General features: G+C 42.7%; 1 protein-coding gene across 3 annotated transcripts in view; it reads right to left on the bottom strand.

The window, feature by feature from the left end:
* Window positions 1–17,913, bottom strand: part of RBPMS (RNA binding protein, mRNA processing factor) — a 195,855-nt gene that overhangs the window by 67,117 nt on the left and 110,825 nt on the right. For all 3 annotated transcript variants that reach the window (XM_065947461.1, XM_065947460.1, XM_065947459.1), the window contains exon 5: window positions 10,218–10,368. In XM_065947461.1, coding sequence (XP_065803533.1) covers window positions 10,218–10,368 — 151 coding nt within the window. The remainder of the gene's footprint in view (window positions 1–10,217; window positions 10,369–17,913) is intronic.

Here is a 17,913-nt window from a genome sequence, read left to right as displayed (position 1 = left end):
ATGAAATAAATAGGATCAGATTAGCTGACCTACTGATGCTATAAGAAAATACTTCCCACATAAGAGATATATCACATGGAAACTGTTCTTACCAAACCCATTGCCTCATATTTTAATATTATTGTTACACTTAGTAAAATTATTGCAATTATGTACAGTAAGCAAAAACGAGGAATATACGCAGGTCTGAAGAGAAGAGAGAGATGAAAGCGGGCTGTACCTCTCAATGTGACTCAGTACATGTTTGATTCTTCTTTTTAAAAGGAAAATATGCTTTTGCTTTTTTACAGTGGGACATATGTAGAAATAAACATTAGTTTAGGTCCCTGGTTTCTAAGAGTATTTGCTGTCCTTATTTACTGTAGATTTGTTGTGTTTTTATTTCTCAGAATGTCCAGGGGCCTAGGCATCTGGTGCCCTTGTAAGTCCTGAGTGCCAAATACATGTCCTGACTTATGCCAATCGGGCTTACAAATGCCTGTTGGGGGTGGTGAGAGAGTGTTCAGAGATGCTCAATGGGTTACTCAATTATCATGGAGTCTTAGTACATAGGATAGAAGTCACTAGCATGATTCCGCGAACATCACTTCTGATAGCTTCAAAGTGATCCAGCTCATGGGCAGAAATCCTCAGTGGGAATCCTTGATGGTTCCCACTTATAGAGCTGCCTTGGGGGGCGAAAGGTGTGTAAGTCTAGTAAGCAGAGTTCCTGCAAGTTTAGCTTTCAGGCTCAGATGTCCCCATCCCCTTCCTCTGAGGAGCTGGCTGACTCCTGTCTCCTCCCGATGTCCATCTCCTGACCTTTCCTTTATGTAATGTTTCCCAGCGTCTCTGACTGTCCAGAGTCCTCATTACAGTCTTTCTCCAGAACTTCCTTTTCTCCCTTGGGCTCTTCTCTTGTCTGGGCCAAGAGAGGGAGTAGAAAGCCACCTCCTGAAGGGACTTCCAGTGGCATCTGGAGTCATATTTGGCAAAATCTTGGCAAGTGCCTCCTCCCTACTATCGAATTTCCTTGTCTACATTAAAAAAAAAAAAAAAAAAAGATTTTATGGTGTTCTGTTCCCTCTCTTTTCTTCTCAGACAGGAGAACTGAACAGTCTGCCTAAAAGAAGGACAGTATGTCAGAAATGAAAAGACAGCATGGTCCTATGTTGTAAGCAAACTAAACCAAACCAAACATTCCTGGGACACTTGGTATTTTCATACATATATGTATATAGACAGGTATATAGAAAGGTATATAGAAAGGTATATAGAAAGAGAAACAACAAAATGTTAACAGATTATTTCTAGATGGGAGGAAAATCTATCATTTTAACCCTTTGAATTTAATTTATGATCTCCTTACTTTTATAACAATAAAATGGATCAGGCGTAATCACTTTACAAAATCAATTAAAACACAGTTTTATCAATTTTAGTGTAAAGAGAAGATCCAAGCTAAAAGGGTATTGCTTGAAAAAGGGTCTATTTCTCAAAAATAGATGGGCTCAGATTGTAATCATATGATCAGACCTCTGTCTCCAGGATGGTCCCTAAGGTAGACTGAAATCTTTTATCTCCTCAAATAACAGACCCAATATCCAGTGAGATGATCCCTCACAGTTCTGTGTTACTTTTACTTTACAAAAAAATTGTAAAACTATGCCTCTCAATTTTATCTTTAACATAAAGAACAGGCAAGGTTTCTGGCTGATTCACTGAATCACTGAAAATTAAAAGTGAGAAATTTCCTGCAGATTGCTCATCAGCCTTGTGGGACTTTACAGCAAGGCACCACTTACCCAGCATACTATCTACTTACCCACCAACTGGTGAGTATTTATGCTGGTTTCACACTATCCCTGTTTCAAAGAGTGGACAGGTGAGATCTTAGAATCCCAAACAATGTAAATAAAACAGGGCTGTTTCACATGCCTTTCCCCCCAAGCTCACTGCCACTTCCACCCGAATGATCTGAAAAGCCTCCTACATGACCTGTGTGCATGTCCTCCAAGTATAAAGCAAAGAAGTCAAATATCCTGGCTGAAGGATGGCTGAACGTAAAATACATCAACTCTTAAAAAAAAAAAAAAAAAGTGGTCACTCTTATTTCCTGAAATAATGACTCAGAATAAAGTATACCAAAACTAAATAAAAACTTCCGAGTATTTCAGTTTGGTCAGCTACATAAGAAAACATTTTAGAGTTAATGCACTCTAGCCATCAAAATCTGATACTTCAAAGAGTTAATGTTGAAGCCTGGTACCTCCTTGGTGGGGTCCAGTGGTTAGGAACTCCCAAGGCAGTGGGCATGGGTTTGATCCCTGGCTGGGGAACTGAGATCCTGCATGCAACAAGGAATGGCACCCCTCTCAAAGAGCTTTACTAAAGCCTGCTTTTCACTAAGCAGCAACCTGCTCTGAAATCTTGCCCTTACAATTTGATGCAGGCCTCTGTGTTCTTTAATACAATCACCCTCAAAAAGTTTGATTTTAAAGCACCTCCTAAGGAGGATCTTAAAACTAGTTCCGGCCAAAAGCATCAGTGGGCTGCAAGTTATGTAGTATGGTACAGTGAGACCGGCAATGGGCTTTAGAGCCAATTAGATTAAAACTGAGCTGTGTGAATCTGGGGAAGTTACTCAAACTCTCAGTGCTTCAGTCTCCTTAGCTGGAAAATAAGTATTTTACACACAGTTCTTAAGGGTGTGTATAGCATAGTTGCTCGATAAACATTTGTTCCCTCTTGTCCCATCATTTTCTTTTTTCAATTTTTTGGCCATGCCTCACTGCATGTGGGTCTTAGTTCCCAAACCAGGGATTGAACCCACACCCCCTACATTGGAAGTACAGAGTTTTATCCACTGGACCACGAGGGAAGTCCCTGTCATCCATTTAATAAAAGTAACAAAGGTTCGTCTAGTCAAGGCTATGGTTTTTCCAGTAGTTATGTATGGATATGAGAGTTGGACTATAAAGAAAGCTGAGCACGGAAGAATTGATGCTTTTGAACTGTGGTGTTGGAGAAGACTCTTGAGAGTCTTGGACTGCAAGGAGATCCAGCCAGTCCATCCTAAAGGAGATCAGTCCTGAATATTCTTTGGAAGGACTGATGCTGAAGTTCCAATACTTTGGCCACCTGATGTGAAGAACTGACTCATTTGAAAAGACCCTGATGCTAGGAAAAATTGAAGGCAGGAGGAGAAGGGGACGACAGAGGAAGAGATGGCTGGATGGCATCACCGACTTGATGGACATGAGTTTGAGTAAGTTCTGGGAGTTGGTGATGGACAGGGAGGCCTGGTGTGCTGCAGTCCATGGTGTGGCAAAGAGCTGGACACGGCTGAGTGACTGAACTGACTGATGGATCATTCAATCAACCTCCCCAATTCCAGCAGCCCAGAAGCTTTCTGGACTCACTTGAGACATCAGATAAAGAGCCAAACAGACACATCTTCTCCCACTCCTCTGGTTCTAGCAAGGTATCTGTGCCACCTGAACGCACAGGGCCCTATAGCAAGTACAATATAGAGAGAAGGGTTGTGAGAACCAGATTAAATGTCCCTGCCAGGCCATTTAATCTCACTGGGCATTGGAACTTTGTCCTAAAGGGGTGAATGAAATGATTTTGAAATTCAAAGACCAGACAGAGATACACTATCATCATACGCATGCTAAAGGCATCTTAGGGTGACTGCCTCAGGCTGGTAGAATTGTAGCGACTTCTTTCCTTCGATTTTTCTTTCCTTCTATTATTTCCTTCTATTTTCCTGGACTGCCTAAAAATGCTTTTTCCTCTGAGAAGCATGTAGAACTTTTTATCATCATCAGAAAGAAAATGATCTGCATGATGAAACACAAAAATGCCAGGAGGTTGCTTTTCAGAGTTAAAAAAAAAAAAATCTTGCCTTCCTCCCCAAACGACACCTCTGTCTTCTTTCCCTTGCTGCCCTCCACCCGGTTTGACCAGGTCTTCCTCAGGTCCAGCTGGCATCATTCTTGGTGGTCCCCCCTTGAGGACAAGAGGCAGGGGACACACAGCATCCGGTCCTGGCGGCACTCAGCACGTTTTCAGAGCAAGGATGGGGACTGTAAGGTCACCTGTGAGCCCTCCAGCGGCACACACTGCACGCTGCCCTGGAAAACGCAGGCACCCAGGCTGTGTTCCCCTGGGGACAGGGAGCTTCAGACCATGCCCCGAAAGGCTTCTCGTCCACAGAGATGAAGGTGAAGAGACTTCATATTTGCTGACTGTTCTCCCTGGGAGGGCACTTGCCATGTACTTTGAAGATTTTTCTGACCTTTCACAGGATCTCTTTAGACGTCAGACAGAAAACTCACTTCCTGATGGCTGGGGTGAGTATAGGACGGATGAGAAATTCCAGTGATGTGCCGAGAAAACTAGGCGGTGGTCTGATTATTCACCAAATGGTTATGTGCTTACAGTGTATTTCAAAGCATCAAGCTGAGACAGCACTGGCTTTCTGTGAGGGGAGAGGACACGGAGGGGCAGGGGTCAGGGAAAAGAGGGTATGAGGAGTGAAGAGAGCTTAACTTTACAATGTCTTGCTCAGCTGGCGATTCTCAAAAATGATCACCCAAGGAGCTTTAAAAATTACAGCACGTAAATCCTAGACCAGACCCATGGATATCTGAATCCTGGACTACAGGAATCTGAAGATCCCCTGGAGAAGGAAATGGCAACCCACTCCGGTACTCTTGCCTGGAAAACTACATCGACTGAGGAGCCTGGTAGGCTACAGTCCATGGGGTTGCAAAGAGTCAGACATGACTGAGCGACTTCACTTTCTAGAGCCTTTTGGTATTTGCTCCAAAGATCTGAAAGAGGACTGTCTGACCTGAGGAAGGGCTCTGTGACGTGTTGGTTGCCTCCATCTTTAGCGGCACTGCTATAATAGAGTATGCAACAGTGTAAACAGACCAAGCAAGAGCACTTATCCGGTCCAATCCAATATGTACTGTGACAAAATTTACCCAACTAGACACCTGAACTACGTGCAGCATTATTATATCTCAATCATACTCATTAACATGAAGAATTTTAAAGTTCCATATGAAAAAGCAGAAAATGAAATCTGTACATCTTAAAAAATTCCAAGGACTTCCATGGTGGCCCAGTGGTTAAGACTCCATGCTCCCAGAGCTGGGGGTCTGGGTTCTCTCCTTGGTCAGGGCACTAGATCCCATATGCCACAACTAAGACTCAGGATGGCCAAATTTTAAAAATTCTACATATTTTTCTAGGTCCTAGGATACTAAATATACAAAAACTATAGGTCTCACAGCAAGAGATAAAAGGCACAGAAGCATACATTCTTCTCTGCATATATTAAGAGTCACTGAACATGATGAGGCCCCCTCTTCTGACGTTCACACTTGTCAATTAATTTAATCCTCACAACCGTTTATGTGTAAGCATTATCATTTTACAGGTGAGAAAACTGAGGTACAGAGAAATTAAGTAATTAGACCAAAGTTATAAAATGAGTGAGTTGACAAACCAGAATTTAAATCCAGGCTCTATCACTTGATGGACTAGATTGCTCAGGTTGCTGTAACAGAATATTTACAGACGGGGTGGCTTAAACAATAGAGACAAATTTCCTCGTAATTCTGAGGCTAGAAAGTCCAAGATCAAGGTGAGGGTAGGTTCAGCTTCTCCCGAGGCCTCGGTCCTTAGCTGGCAGCATCCTCACATCCGCCTTTCCTCTGTGTGAGCCGTCCCTTTTATCTCTTTTTCTTCTTATAAGGCCCCCAGTCATATGATGAGGGTCCACCCTAAGGGCCTCCCTTTTTAATCACCTTGAGATTATTTCCAAATATGGTTACATGTGAAAGCAACCCTCAACTAGGGGTTGGGACTTTGACATACAGATTTGGGGGAGAGGGCACACATCAATCCCGAACATCTGATGACTATGGAACCTCCTGGACCTTTCCAGGAGGCAGTTTCTTCAACTGCCCAACAGTGCTATTGAGAATCAAATGAGGTAATTCATGTAAAATGCCTAGCAGAGTATCTGACACACAGTATCATCATTTTACAGAGGAAGGAAACAAATCTCCAGAGGGTGACTTGCCCTGTGTTCATCTCTGAAGTGGACTTCTTACACTACACAACACTATCTTCCTCCATCACCAAATGCATCACGTAGCACAATTTCATGGAATTTATATACTTCATACATCTCTTGATTTTCTGCTTTGTCAGAGTATTTTTCTTTCTTTTTAAGATTTTGTTTGATGGGGACCATTTTGAAAAATCTTCACTGAATCTGTTGCAACATTGCCTCTGTTGTTTATGTTCTGGAGTTTTTGGCCACGAGGAATGAGGGATCTTAGCTCCCAGACCAGAGATCAAACAGGCACCCCCAGCATTGGAAGGTGAAGTCTTAGCCACTGGTCCATGAGGGAGGTCCCTCACAATATTTTTGTTTATTACACAAATGCAAGTAAAAGGAGGAGAAGCTCAAATAAAAATTTATCAAAGGAAGCAGATTACTTTCCTAGGATAAGATGCAAATTTCATTCATCTTTTCTCCTAATTTGGAAAGGCAACTGGCTATAGCCACATAGAGATGACACTTCCGAAGATAAATACCTATATTTAGCTCTCAGGGGAAAAAGAAACTCAACTTTTAAAAAAAAAATTAAGATTATCCTTTACATTTGCCTAGTATTCTGCATATAATACATCTATTGAATCCTCAACACCATCTTATAATAGGGTTTTATTAAGCTCTCATATAATAATCATGTGAAAATGGTATTATTCCTATTTTTCAGCCAAGGCGAGAGAACAGAAGCATAGCAAGGTTAATAGTTTTTCTTTAAGTTCCAAAATTTGGGTTTCTCATCCTTCATGCTTGGCACAGAGTAGGTACTCAGCAAATAAGGCAGTCTGACTTGGGGACATTTAAACTAAGCTGTAATGTAAGCTCTCTTTTATAACCTTGTCATGTACCAAGTGTCCTAACAACTTTGATCACCACCAACCCTTTGGATTAACAGCTCTTTTAAGGCAAAAATCACAGTCCCCTTCCTCTCTGTGTCAAGCACACCTGGTGCTCATTTAGGTTCAACAGATACTTGAGAAATGAGAGTTCAAACACATATTTGTATAATCAAATCACATTCTTCCTTGAGTGCTGGCAGTGAGTATTTTTCAGCCACCACTATATAAAAAACATCAACAAAAAGCAGCATTTAGGGTTTTCCGGTGGCTCAGAGGTGAAAAATACAGCTGCCAACGCCGGGGGACATGGGTTCGATCCCTGGGTCAGGAAGATCTCACATGCAGCGGAACAACTAAGCTCATGTATCACAACTACCGAGCCTGTGCTCTAGAACCTGGGAGCTACAAGTACTGAAGCCCCTGCACCCTACGGCCCGAGATACACCACAAGAGAAGCCACTGCAACAAGAAGTCTGTGCACTGCAACCAAGACCCAGCACAACCAAAAACAAACAAACAAAATCAATGCTTTCAAACTGTGGTGCTGGAGAACTTTTCAAAGTCCCATGGACAGCAAGGAGATCCAACCAGACAATCCTAAAGGAAATCAACCCTGAGTCCTCATTGGAACGACTGAGGCTGAAGCTCCGATACTCTGGCCACCTGATGCAAACAGTCAGCTCACTAGAAAAGACCCTGATGCAGGGAAAGATAGAGGGCAGGAGGAGAAGAGGGTGTCCGAGGATGAGATGGTTGGATAACATCACCGATTCAATGGACGTGAACTTGGGCAAACTCCAGGAGTTGGTGAAGGACAGAGGGGCCTGGCATGGCTCCGCGAAGAGTCAAACATGATGTAGCAACTGAACAACTGTGTGTGCGTATGTGCGTGTCGCATTTATAAAATCTCTCTCATGGTCTGCAACAGAGAAGCCTACAGGCCTTTCCCAAATCCCAAGTCCAATGATTCCATAAGTCTACTCTTGGTTGGCAAATAAATTCACCACCTCTAGCACCAATTACAGGCACAATGCAATTGAATTCGCCAGGGCAGAACCACTGTCCCATTCTTAGTCTGTAGAGTGCTTCGGGGCAAACAACCATTTTGCACAAGTTACAGAAAAGCTCCCATTTTCCAGAGGGAACTGAAATGGATGATAAGGTCAGTCTGAGTGGCCAGTGTAACTGCTGTCTGTCAAGCTCTCTACATCATAAAGAGGAGCTCTATTAAGAGAAAGCACACTAATTTGCTTTCTTAAGAATAGACTATAGCGGTTTTTTTTTTTTTTCTAAAGCTTCCAGTTTGTTTCCCATAAGGTGCCAGGCAAGTTTTGACCCTGCCATGGAAACTATCTGACCGCTTCTGAGCGGTTCTGTACGCAGGCAAGGCAGGGAGCCAGGGCTGGCCAGAGCAGTGCTTAAACCTCTGCCCTCAGCCTTCCTGAACTTCAGTGCCTCGTGTGTGGACATCCGGATTATTCATCTTTTTGTTTTCATGGACCCTATTGTGAACCGGCTATCACCTCTTTGACTAACTACTTCGCAGAGATGTTGTAAGAAATTTAGGAGGAAAAAAAAAAAAAAAAAAAAACCAGAACAAAACAGCAACAACCCAAACTCCCAGAAAGAAAAACATTCAATAAAGAACTAAAAGGATAAAGTATTGTCACCATTTTTACACTTTCTGTCTGAATCAAGCTTTTCAAAGTACTCTGAGATCTGGTGCAATTTCACTAGGAAAGTGAAGAGTTACTCTAGGTTCTCTTTTCTAAGTAAAGGTATCCTACAAATACTCTCTTCTGATGCCTTAAAGAGACAGGACATTTCAGAAAGAAATGAAGAGGCATACAGATGGAATAATTCTGCAAATAGCCAAATTAAAAAATATGAAATTTATCCACGTCTCATCACTAATACTTACTAGATATATGGAATATACAAAGCACTGGGCTAGATGCTATTAATGACACATAATTAGCATTAATAAGAAATATCTATACCCCCTTTCATGTAACTGCACCCTAAGATAAAACTTCTGTTTAATTTTCCCAAATAAACAAAGGTTTTGAGTTTCCCTAGGACATGGAAGAACAAAATATATATATTTTTTTCTCTACTAGGATTTCCTGGATTCATAGAAAAACTGTCCAATATACAGAGGGAGAAACTCTTCTTTTATCTGCCAGTTTCCACTGATAAGGAGCAGCTTTTCAAGAATGACTGAGCTACAGAATGACTGTAATTTCCACAACAATCTGATTAAATCTGACATGCACAAGACAGGGAGAGAGGACCCCTGCGCCCTTCAATTCCAATAAGAAAAGTTGAAGCGGACCGTCAGGGAAAGCAGGAAGAAGATCCAGATCATGTGGCTTGGGAAAAAGGTCAAGAACCAGAGGGCAGAAAGATTCCAAGGAACACCAAGCATGTGGGATTCCCTGAAGGCCCTTCCATATTCAATCCCACAGGGTCATGCACGAATAGGACAAGTGAAGGCGAATCGCACGCCTCGCCCCTTCTACTGATTTAGCTTAACAGAGAAAATTAAGACAGCCTTTTCAAGTTATTCCATCAAGGCAGAAATCATAGCCTGGCCATTTAGGAGAATGAGCTCATTAGGAGGGGGTAAAAGACTTGTTTGGCAATTAGTCAGTGTCTTTTTACCCAATTCACTTAAAACAGGAAGCCCTGAATTTCCTTAAAGCGTTGCTCGTATTGATTTGTTAGAACTAACTGTTCTACTATGTAAATTCCTTGTGTATGTTTTCTCCCCCCGACTAGATTTATGGCCAAACTGTTCTCAAAAATAGAACGAACTTCTTATGATCTGCTTCTTTCAAGTTTCACATTGTATTTTCCCAAAGCCACAGAACTGACAATCTTCAAAAAATGAAATAAAGGGAATGGCCGAGAACCAGCCCTCATGGTCCAAGGATGGGAAATAAATAAGGATTTCGACCCCAAGGCAAAGAGGGCATACTCACAGTAAGGTCAAGAGCATATCTTTAGGAAGCCTATAGCACTTAAAACTAAGTTGTGTAGTCACAGTTCTCATCGAGCCGAACCATCTTTTGGGACAGCCAGTCATGAATAAGATTGCTGTCTTTGGAATTCAGACAGCAAGAATAGGCAGCCTCTTCTCAGAGATGGAAAATGACACTCAGCCAGCTCTGGGTCCCGTGGTGTGATCGCACATGAAGGAAGCACTTGAACAATTCTTCCCCCGCCCTCCCCACCAAAGGAAAAGGAGGTCGACTTACATGGCTCTCTGGCAATGAACTGAGGTACAGTGTTGGGCAGAGGAGTACTAGGGTTTGGAGTCCCTACTAGTTTGCTCTTGGCCATCTTCGTGTTTGCCTTAGCAAACTCTAGTCGTAGCGTTTGCGGAATTTCAGGATCGAAGCGGATGCCCTTCAAAAATAAAGAACAAATGGAAGATGTTTTCATTTCCTTAGACTCAAACCGGAATGGTGACAAAATAAACATACCACTCAACCCAGCCTATCAGGGGAAAAAAAAAAGTCAGCAAGAGCACTCATTCTCACTGCTTATACAGAACACATGAAAACCTGTGATACAACATGTCCACAAAGTCAAGGGGATTTAGTTTACTCTATCAAAAATTTAATTTAGTTGCATGGTTTTCCAACTATTTCTTTTTGGACTACACTATCATGCTCAGGTTGTTTTTTTTTTTTTTTAGTGTGGACCATTTTTAAAATCTTTCTCGAATTTGTTGTAATATTGCTTCTGCTTTATGTTTTGGTCTTTTTGGCCAAGAGGCATGTGGGATCTTAGCTTCCTGACCAGAAATTGAACCTGCAGCCCCTGCACTGGAAGGCGAAGTTTCAACCACTGAATCACCAGGGAATTCCCTCAGGTTCAAATTTTAAATCTGGACCAACAAATTCCTAGCATGGCTAAAAACTAATTAATGCCTACCAGTGAGAATGAATTAATGTAAAGCCCTGTGCAACACTGGAAATTCTAATACCAAAAATCATACGAAGGATCTGACCAATGTTTAAAACAATATAATTCTTCAATGCTTTAGTTTCATCACCTCTAGAGGGGGAAAATTCCCATCTTTTCCCAACTGGAGAACTTTTATACTGATGATACATGTGCTCTGAATTACTAAGTAGACAAGAACTAAACAGTTTTAAGATTTCAACATAACTAGTATCATTTCATTCCAGTTAGCTTCTAGACTGATAAATTTAGATCAATGTCTTGATGTGTTAAGGTCCTGATTTTGACTATAGCTGGCTCATTAGCTACATGGATGGACAGATAACAGATCACCGGGCCAAAGAGAGGCTAGCAATTTCTACCCTTAACTCTGTTATTACAGTCTACCTACACAAAACATATTCAACAAATAAGTCACACACTATAAAATACAAGATTTTTTTTGGATGTAGACCATTTTTAAACTCTTTACTGAATTTGTTACAATATTTTTTTTTTTTCATGTTTTGGATTTTTTGGCCACAAGGCATGTTGGATCTGAGCTCCCTGACCAGAAATCTAACATGCAACCCTCAACCATTGCAAAGCGAAGTCTTAACCACTGGTCTGCCAGGGAAGTCGCTATGAAATACAAGATTTAGGACAAGATAAGTCTGTTCTGAAATCTCCCCACCCCAGCTCCATCATTCAAGAAGGTCTCTAGTACTGAGCATACCGCATCATCTCATGAGATCTATGTCCAATGCTATGGAATCTGGACCCCAATAACGGTATGAAAAAGACACCCCAGTATAATATGGTGTATACTGGTGTGTTCAGAACAGACTTAGGCACCCTGTTTGTATAGCATGTTCTGGAAAAGGAGTGAGTTCTGAAAATGAACACAGGTTTTCAGTTCAGCACCCGCATAAGCCTGCAGGTTCCAAAGCCCCTTTCTTCACTTAATTAGCTTGAATTAAAGAGCAATTTCCACCAGAAATTAGGAAGAGTCTCTAATTCTGCAGACCAGCATGAACAACTCGAACCTCACAGGCTCAGCTCCGAAGATGGGAGGAAGAGCTGTGACTTCATGGTAACAGCAGTAAGAATAATGAAGGGAGATGAGGGGGTCAGAAGTTCTTGGGGAGGCACCACACAAGCCATAAAGCCCTGACCCACAGATGTCCCAAAGTGGGTGGAATTTCCTTCTGAGCCTGATCAACACACTTTCTCAGAAGAAACCAATTGCAGGAGCAAGCAGGGTGGAGTGAACAAGGAATCCTCTTGGGCAGCCCTAACCAATGACGAAAACAAAAAAGGGGGCAGCTGTATGAAACGTAAAAAGCAATTCTTTAACTGCCCTTAGTTTTTGTCTTAATTGGGGAAACCTCAGGACTGTCATGCCGAAAATGTATATATGGGGAAAAAGACAAGGCAGCATGTGCAAGTCATGTTTGCTTCCATCCACTTCCACGGAGAGCATCTCCCTCCATCAGAGCTGGTTTAACACCAGAGTAAAGATGTCCAAATACGGATCTGAAGAGCTGTGGTCTTTGCTGGGAAACAAGCACAGCTCCCCGCTGTCAAAGGTGTGCCGTGGAAGGGCCTGCATATTCGGCTCACGCTCCATCCAACCGCACATAGAAAAAACGTGCTCTCAATTTCAGAGTGTCCTCCTTGGTGCGTAACTCCATCATCCTTCTGCAAAGAAGCACCTGTCCTCACCCTGAGCCCACATCACCGTGAGCAGCGTGGGAAGAGCCTCCTAGTCAGGGGTCCTCTGGAGTTTCTAGTCCCTGAGAGGAGGCTCTCCATCTGCATTCGACTCCTCAGTCCTTTTCCTGATGCGCCTGAGTTGACTGAGGCTCTTACACAACCTGGTCTTGTGACTCAGGTCCTAAAACATGCTTGAGTGGCCCCAACTCCTCACCCCAACTCTTCATACTCCTCCTCCCTGTGAGCTAAAATAACACCACCATCATGTTCCAAATCAAAGTTCCAGCTCCTTATTAAAAAAAAAAAAAGCTCAGAAGTTAAAATGACCTAATTTGTTTGGCAGCTTATTCAGAGGCCGGAGGCTTAGAATACAAGCCACATTCCTCTAACATCTTTAGCAGCAATACCATATTTGGTAATCAATATCCTGCTCAGCTCAGTTGCTATCCAGAGGGATTAGCCAAGCCAAAAACATTTGAAACGTGAAAGGATGAAGAGGAGGCAGAGGGAGGCAGGGATGGGGGGGAACATGGAAGTGAGGAGGAAGAGAGAAGAGGACAAAGATGAAAAAGAGGAAGACAGATAAAGAAGGAGACATGGGAAGAAAAAAAAAAAAAGACCTCCTTGTGCTTTTAATTAAAGCCTATTAAGATTATTCTCTGGCTACAGTGAGTTCAACATTAAACACTATCAGGATAAGATTACTACTAAATCAAAAGAGGGAATATGTGACTTTCAAAATCAACTTTTTCTCTATTGTCTAAAATTGACCAAAACCCTTCTGACAAGTGAATAGAAACCTATTCTCTTCCAACTGTAAACGGTGTCCAGAAAGGACAGTTTCTGGATATCAGGATGATACCAGTTTGAGAAGTTATTCAGAAGCAACCCAACCTGACTGGCTATAGGGACAGCCAACAACCTCTCCAAGATGGCCTAATATACTTTGACCAAAGCACATAGGTTCACCGGGATCTACAAAGGCGAACTCCCTACCCAAGGGGCCAGGAAGTATCCTTAGTAGTCTACAGCTGCTCAGGCGTGTCCAAGTCTTTGTGACCCAACGAGCTGCTTGCGACATGCCAGGCTTCCCTGTCCTTCACTAACTCCCAGAGTTTGCTCAAACTCATGTCCGTTGAGTCGATGATGCCATTCAACCATCTCATCCTCGGTCGCCCTCTTCTCCTCCAGCCTTCAATCTTTCCCAGCATCAAGGTGTTTTCCAGTGAGTCGGCTCTTCGAAACACGTGGCCAGAGTATTGCAACTTCAGCTTTAGCATCAGTCCTTCCAGTGAATATTCAGGGTTGATTTCCTTTAGGATTTAGCAGTCTACTAAATAACACCAAAGATTGTTATCAGGGCAGTTGCAAATCCATAAGCCTATGTGTTACTGACTAAATGTCTGTGTTCTTTCAAAATTCACGCTGAAGCCCTAACTCTCAACTTGATGCATTCAGAGGGAGGGCCCCTACGAAGGGATTAGTGCCCTTGAGAGAAGAGGAAGAGACATGTGAGCTCGCTCTCTCCAAGGGCACCCACCGAGGAAAGGCCACGTGAGGACACAGCGAGGAGGTAGCAGTCTGCAAGCCAGAAGCAGGATCCTCACCAGATACTGATTCTGCTGGCAGCTTGATCTTGGACTTCCTAGCTTCCAGAACTGAGAGAATTAATGTTGTTTACACCACCTTGTCTGTGCTATTTTGTTATGGCAGCCAGAGCTAAGATACCTTAATAACACGGTTTTGTTTCTTGCACGACAGTTCCTAAAATAGGTCACAGTACTCCTTCTGAACTTTCTCTGCAGTCTCATCCAGGTGAATCTCCTCTTCTCCACCAGCCCCAGCCCCAAGCCCACCACTCCCCTCACTACAAGTGACTCAACCCATAGGAAGAGTTTTAGTCAACCATCTGTGTTGATGTATGTGATTACTAGAAGTCTTAACAATTCAATCTCAAAAGCAACAAACAGCAATTAGAGACTGGAAGGAAAATTCAAACTCCACATTTGCATACAGTAATGCTCTACACTCTCTTTGTTGAGGCAGTTGCAAAATATCTTTTTGCCCCTTCTCTTTCTCCTCAAATGAAAGGTTAAAATTATCTGTAAATAGAAAATCTTGAAAAAAGAATTTTCAGAATTGTAAACTTAGACCCCCTTAATGAAAATCTGTGTTTCTTATTTACATTGAATTTAGATTCTAAGCAAGCTACAGAGCTTCAAAATGCCATTTTATGGCTCTATGGACTATATCAAAGGCTGGCGTCTCAGAAAGGCAAGGGAAGAGCTAGTATATAAGAAAACACAAGAAAATGGCAAACTGAAAGGACATCACAAAATCCTGAAGACCCAAGCCTACAGAAATCTAGAGAATCACTGGAAACGGGCTGTAGCTCTTCCAGTGTCTTTCTGGAAGACCGGATGGAAAAGCTATTAATTAATGTGCTGCAAAACTTGTATCGTATCCCAAGTTGCTCTAGTGTTCTTCTAGGTGTTGCAATTCTGGTTTCTTAGGCACAGTGGCTGTGCTGGAACGATTTACTGGAGGCAAATCATGCGTTTGGAATCATGATTATTCTGAAAATAAAGGTTCAACATCATTCCAACCCTTTAGCAGTGTCACTGGTATTAAAGTCATCTCGCAAGAGTGGAATAAATATTAGTCAGAAGTTTATTCATTGAATAATGGAAGGAAAAAGGAAAGAGAGGAGCTATTCCAGAATGATTAAAATATCCTTAGAGGCCTAGCCTCATATGCAATGTTTGGTCCTTGACTGAACAAACCAGATGTGAAAGACTTCTCGTGGGAATATGAAAAAAGCTGAATACAGGATGAGCATTAGGTGGTATTTGGGAACTGTCAATTTTATGAGGCATGATAATATCATAATGTAGGAAAATGTCTTTAGATTTTCTTGTGATGGCAAGAATATTTTTCTTATGCATATTTAAAATTTTTTTAATTGGAATATAATAGCTTTACAGTTGTATTAGTTGCTACTGTACAGCTACATGAATTCAGCTGCAAGTATACAAATATCCACCCCCACCCCTGCCTTGAGCCTCCATCCCATCCCTCATCCTGTCCCTCTCGGTCATGACAGAGCACTGAGCTCCCTGGGCTATACAAGCAGCTTCCCAATAGCGATCTCTTTTACACATGGTAGCATATATATGTCAATCTGTATCTCCCAATTTGTCCTGTCTTTAGTTTTTGGTACTGAAATACAAAGAATAATGAAAATGTGACAAAATGTCCTAATAGCAAGTATTTTACTTTAGAATACTTAGGGGGGAAAAAATGGAAGCAAATCCAACAAAATATTAACTTGGTATTACTCTGATGGGTTTATGGATGTTCATTACTATACTCGATTATCTTTTGGTATGTTTGAAATTTCATAAAAGTAAAAACAAAACAGATTTAAGCAAGCACATAACACTTCTCTGTGCTAGAGACACAACAATCAGTGAAGTCCCTGCCGTGAGGAGTTCAGAGGGCACACTCTGGTGGAGGAGCTGGACAGGTGAACTAATGGTTAGGTTAAGAGCCAAACATGAGGTTTAGAACTCCACGGGAAACACAGCCAAGGCCCAGAGTGACTGATGACCAGGAAGGCATCACAGAGGAAGAGCCGAGATGTACCAGGTGGTCCAGGAAAGAGCCCAGCAAAGTCCTGGGAGGAAGGATGTGGGGCGGGTGTGGATGTGCTGTGTCAAGCAGCTGCACGTGAACTCAGCTGTCTCCGACTCTCTGTGACCCCGTGGACTGCAGCCTGCCAGGCTCCTCTGTCCACAAGATTTTCTAGGTAAGAATACTGGCGTGGGCTGCCATTTCCTTCTCCAGGGGATCTTCGGAACCCAGGGGTAGAACCTGGGTCTCCTGCATCCCCTGAATTGGCAGGCAGACTCTTTCCCACTGAGCCCCTAGGGAGCACGGGAGGTTGGTAGATGACTGTTTAAGCACAGGGATGAGATCATCAGAACCTTTTAGGTCCTGGGTGAGGACTCTGGAATATTTGCATGGCTGAGCTGCTAAAAATGTTTTAAACTGGGGAAATGGTATGATCGGATTTAGGTAGTAGAGCGTGATCCTCAAATGTGAGCAGTTATCAGAATCATCTGGAAGACTTCCTAGACACAGAGCTGAGCCCCCCTCCAGAGTTTCTGGTTTAGTAGGTCTGGGATGAGACTTGCAAGTCTGAATTTGTACCAAGTCTCCAGGCTGACGCTAACAACGCGCATGTAGGGACCACATCTGAGAATCACTGCAGTGGAGGGTAATTCCAGGGGTGGAAGGGTGGCTGGACTTAAGAGACTGAAACAGACCAGATGTGAAGCAGTTAGAACAGCCTGAGAAGGCAGCTGGGATCACGGCTCTGCTGGCCCTCCAGTCCACTAAAAACAGCTGACTATTAAATGGACAGATGCTTCACACAGTGACCAAACATGCCCCCGAGGATTTCAACCTTGAGTATAAAACACAGAAAACTGGGGCTTCCCTGGAGGCTCACTGGTAAAGCATCCACCTGCCAATGCAGGAGACACGGGTTCGATCCCGGATCCAGGGAGATCCCACATGCCATGGAGGAACCAAGCCTAGTGAACCACAACTATGGAGCCTGTGCCCTAGAGCCTGCAAGTTACAACTACTGAACCCATCCGCCCTAAAGCCCATGCTCTGCAACAACAGAAGCCCCCGCAAGGAAACAAAAAGGAGCCTGCTACTCGCTGAAACTAGAGAAAGTCCGCACAAAGCAACAAAGACCCAGGGCAGCCAAAAATATACCAATAAATTCAGATAAAATGGAGGTGGCTGGAGCTGAGTTACCTCCACGATCTCCCACTAGAGAAAAGGTCTCCAAACGCCCGTCACTGAGGTCAACAGAGCTGCCTTAACGCCTGCTGGGAGTCTCGTTTATTTGGTACATCTTTGAAATCTGTGAGTTACAGTCCAGGGTCTGTATAAACGATTCACCATTAAAGTAAGTGGGTTTATCAGCCCTTAACACCTAGTTTTATAGACAAAGGAAGCATTCACTTGGAGGGGGAAAAAAATGTTAAAGAATTAGGCAAAGCTATACATATACACTGAGAAAGATGTCCATGACAATATTAGATTAAAAAAAAAAAAGGATACTCAACACTGTTTAGTAGCCTTAGAAAGAGGAGACTTTTTATCCATACATGTGTATAAACACATGAATATATCTGTAGTAAGCCCAGGAATGGTTACAATGTGACAACCAACCTGTCAATAGTGGTGGCTTAGGTGGTTGTGTGGGGGGTG

Source organism: Muntiacus reevesi, chromosome 10 (assembly GCF_963930625.1).
Source record: "Muntiacus reevesi chromosome 10, mMunRee1.1, whole genome shotgun sequence".
In the NCBI taxonomy this organism is placed as follows: domain Eukaryota; kingdom Metazoa; phylum Chordata; class Mammalia; order Artiodactyla; family Cervidae; genus Muntiacus; species Muntiacus reevesi.
The sequence above is the reverse complement of the archived record's forward strand: the minus strand, read 5'-3'. Positions and strand labels throughout refer to the sequence as shown.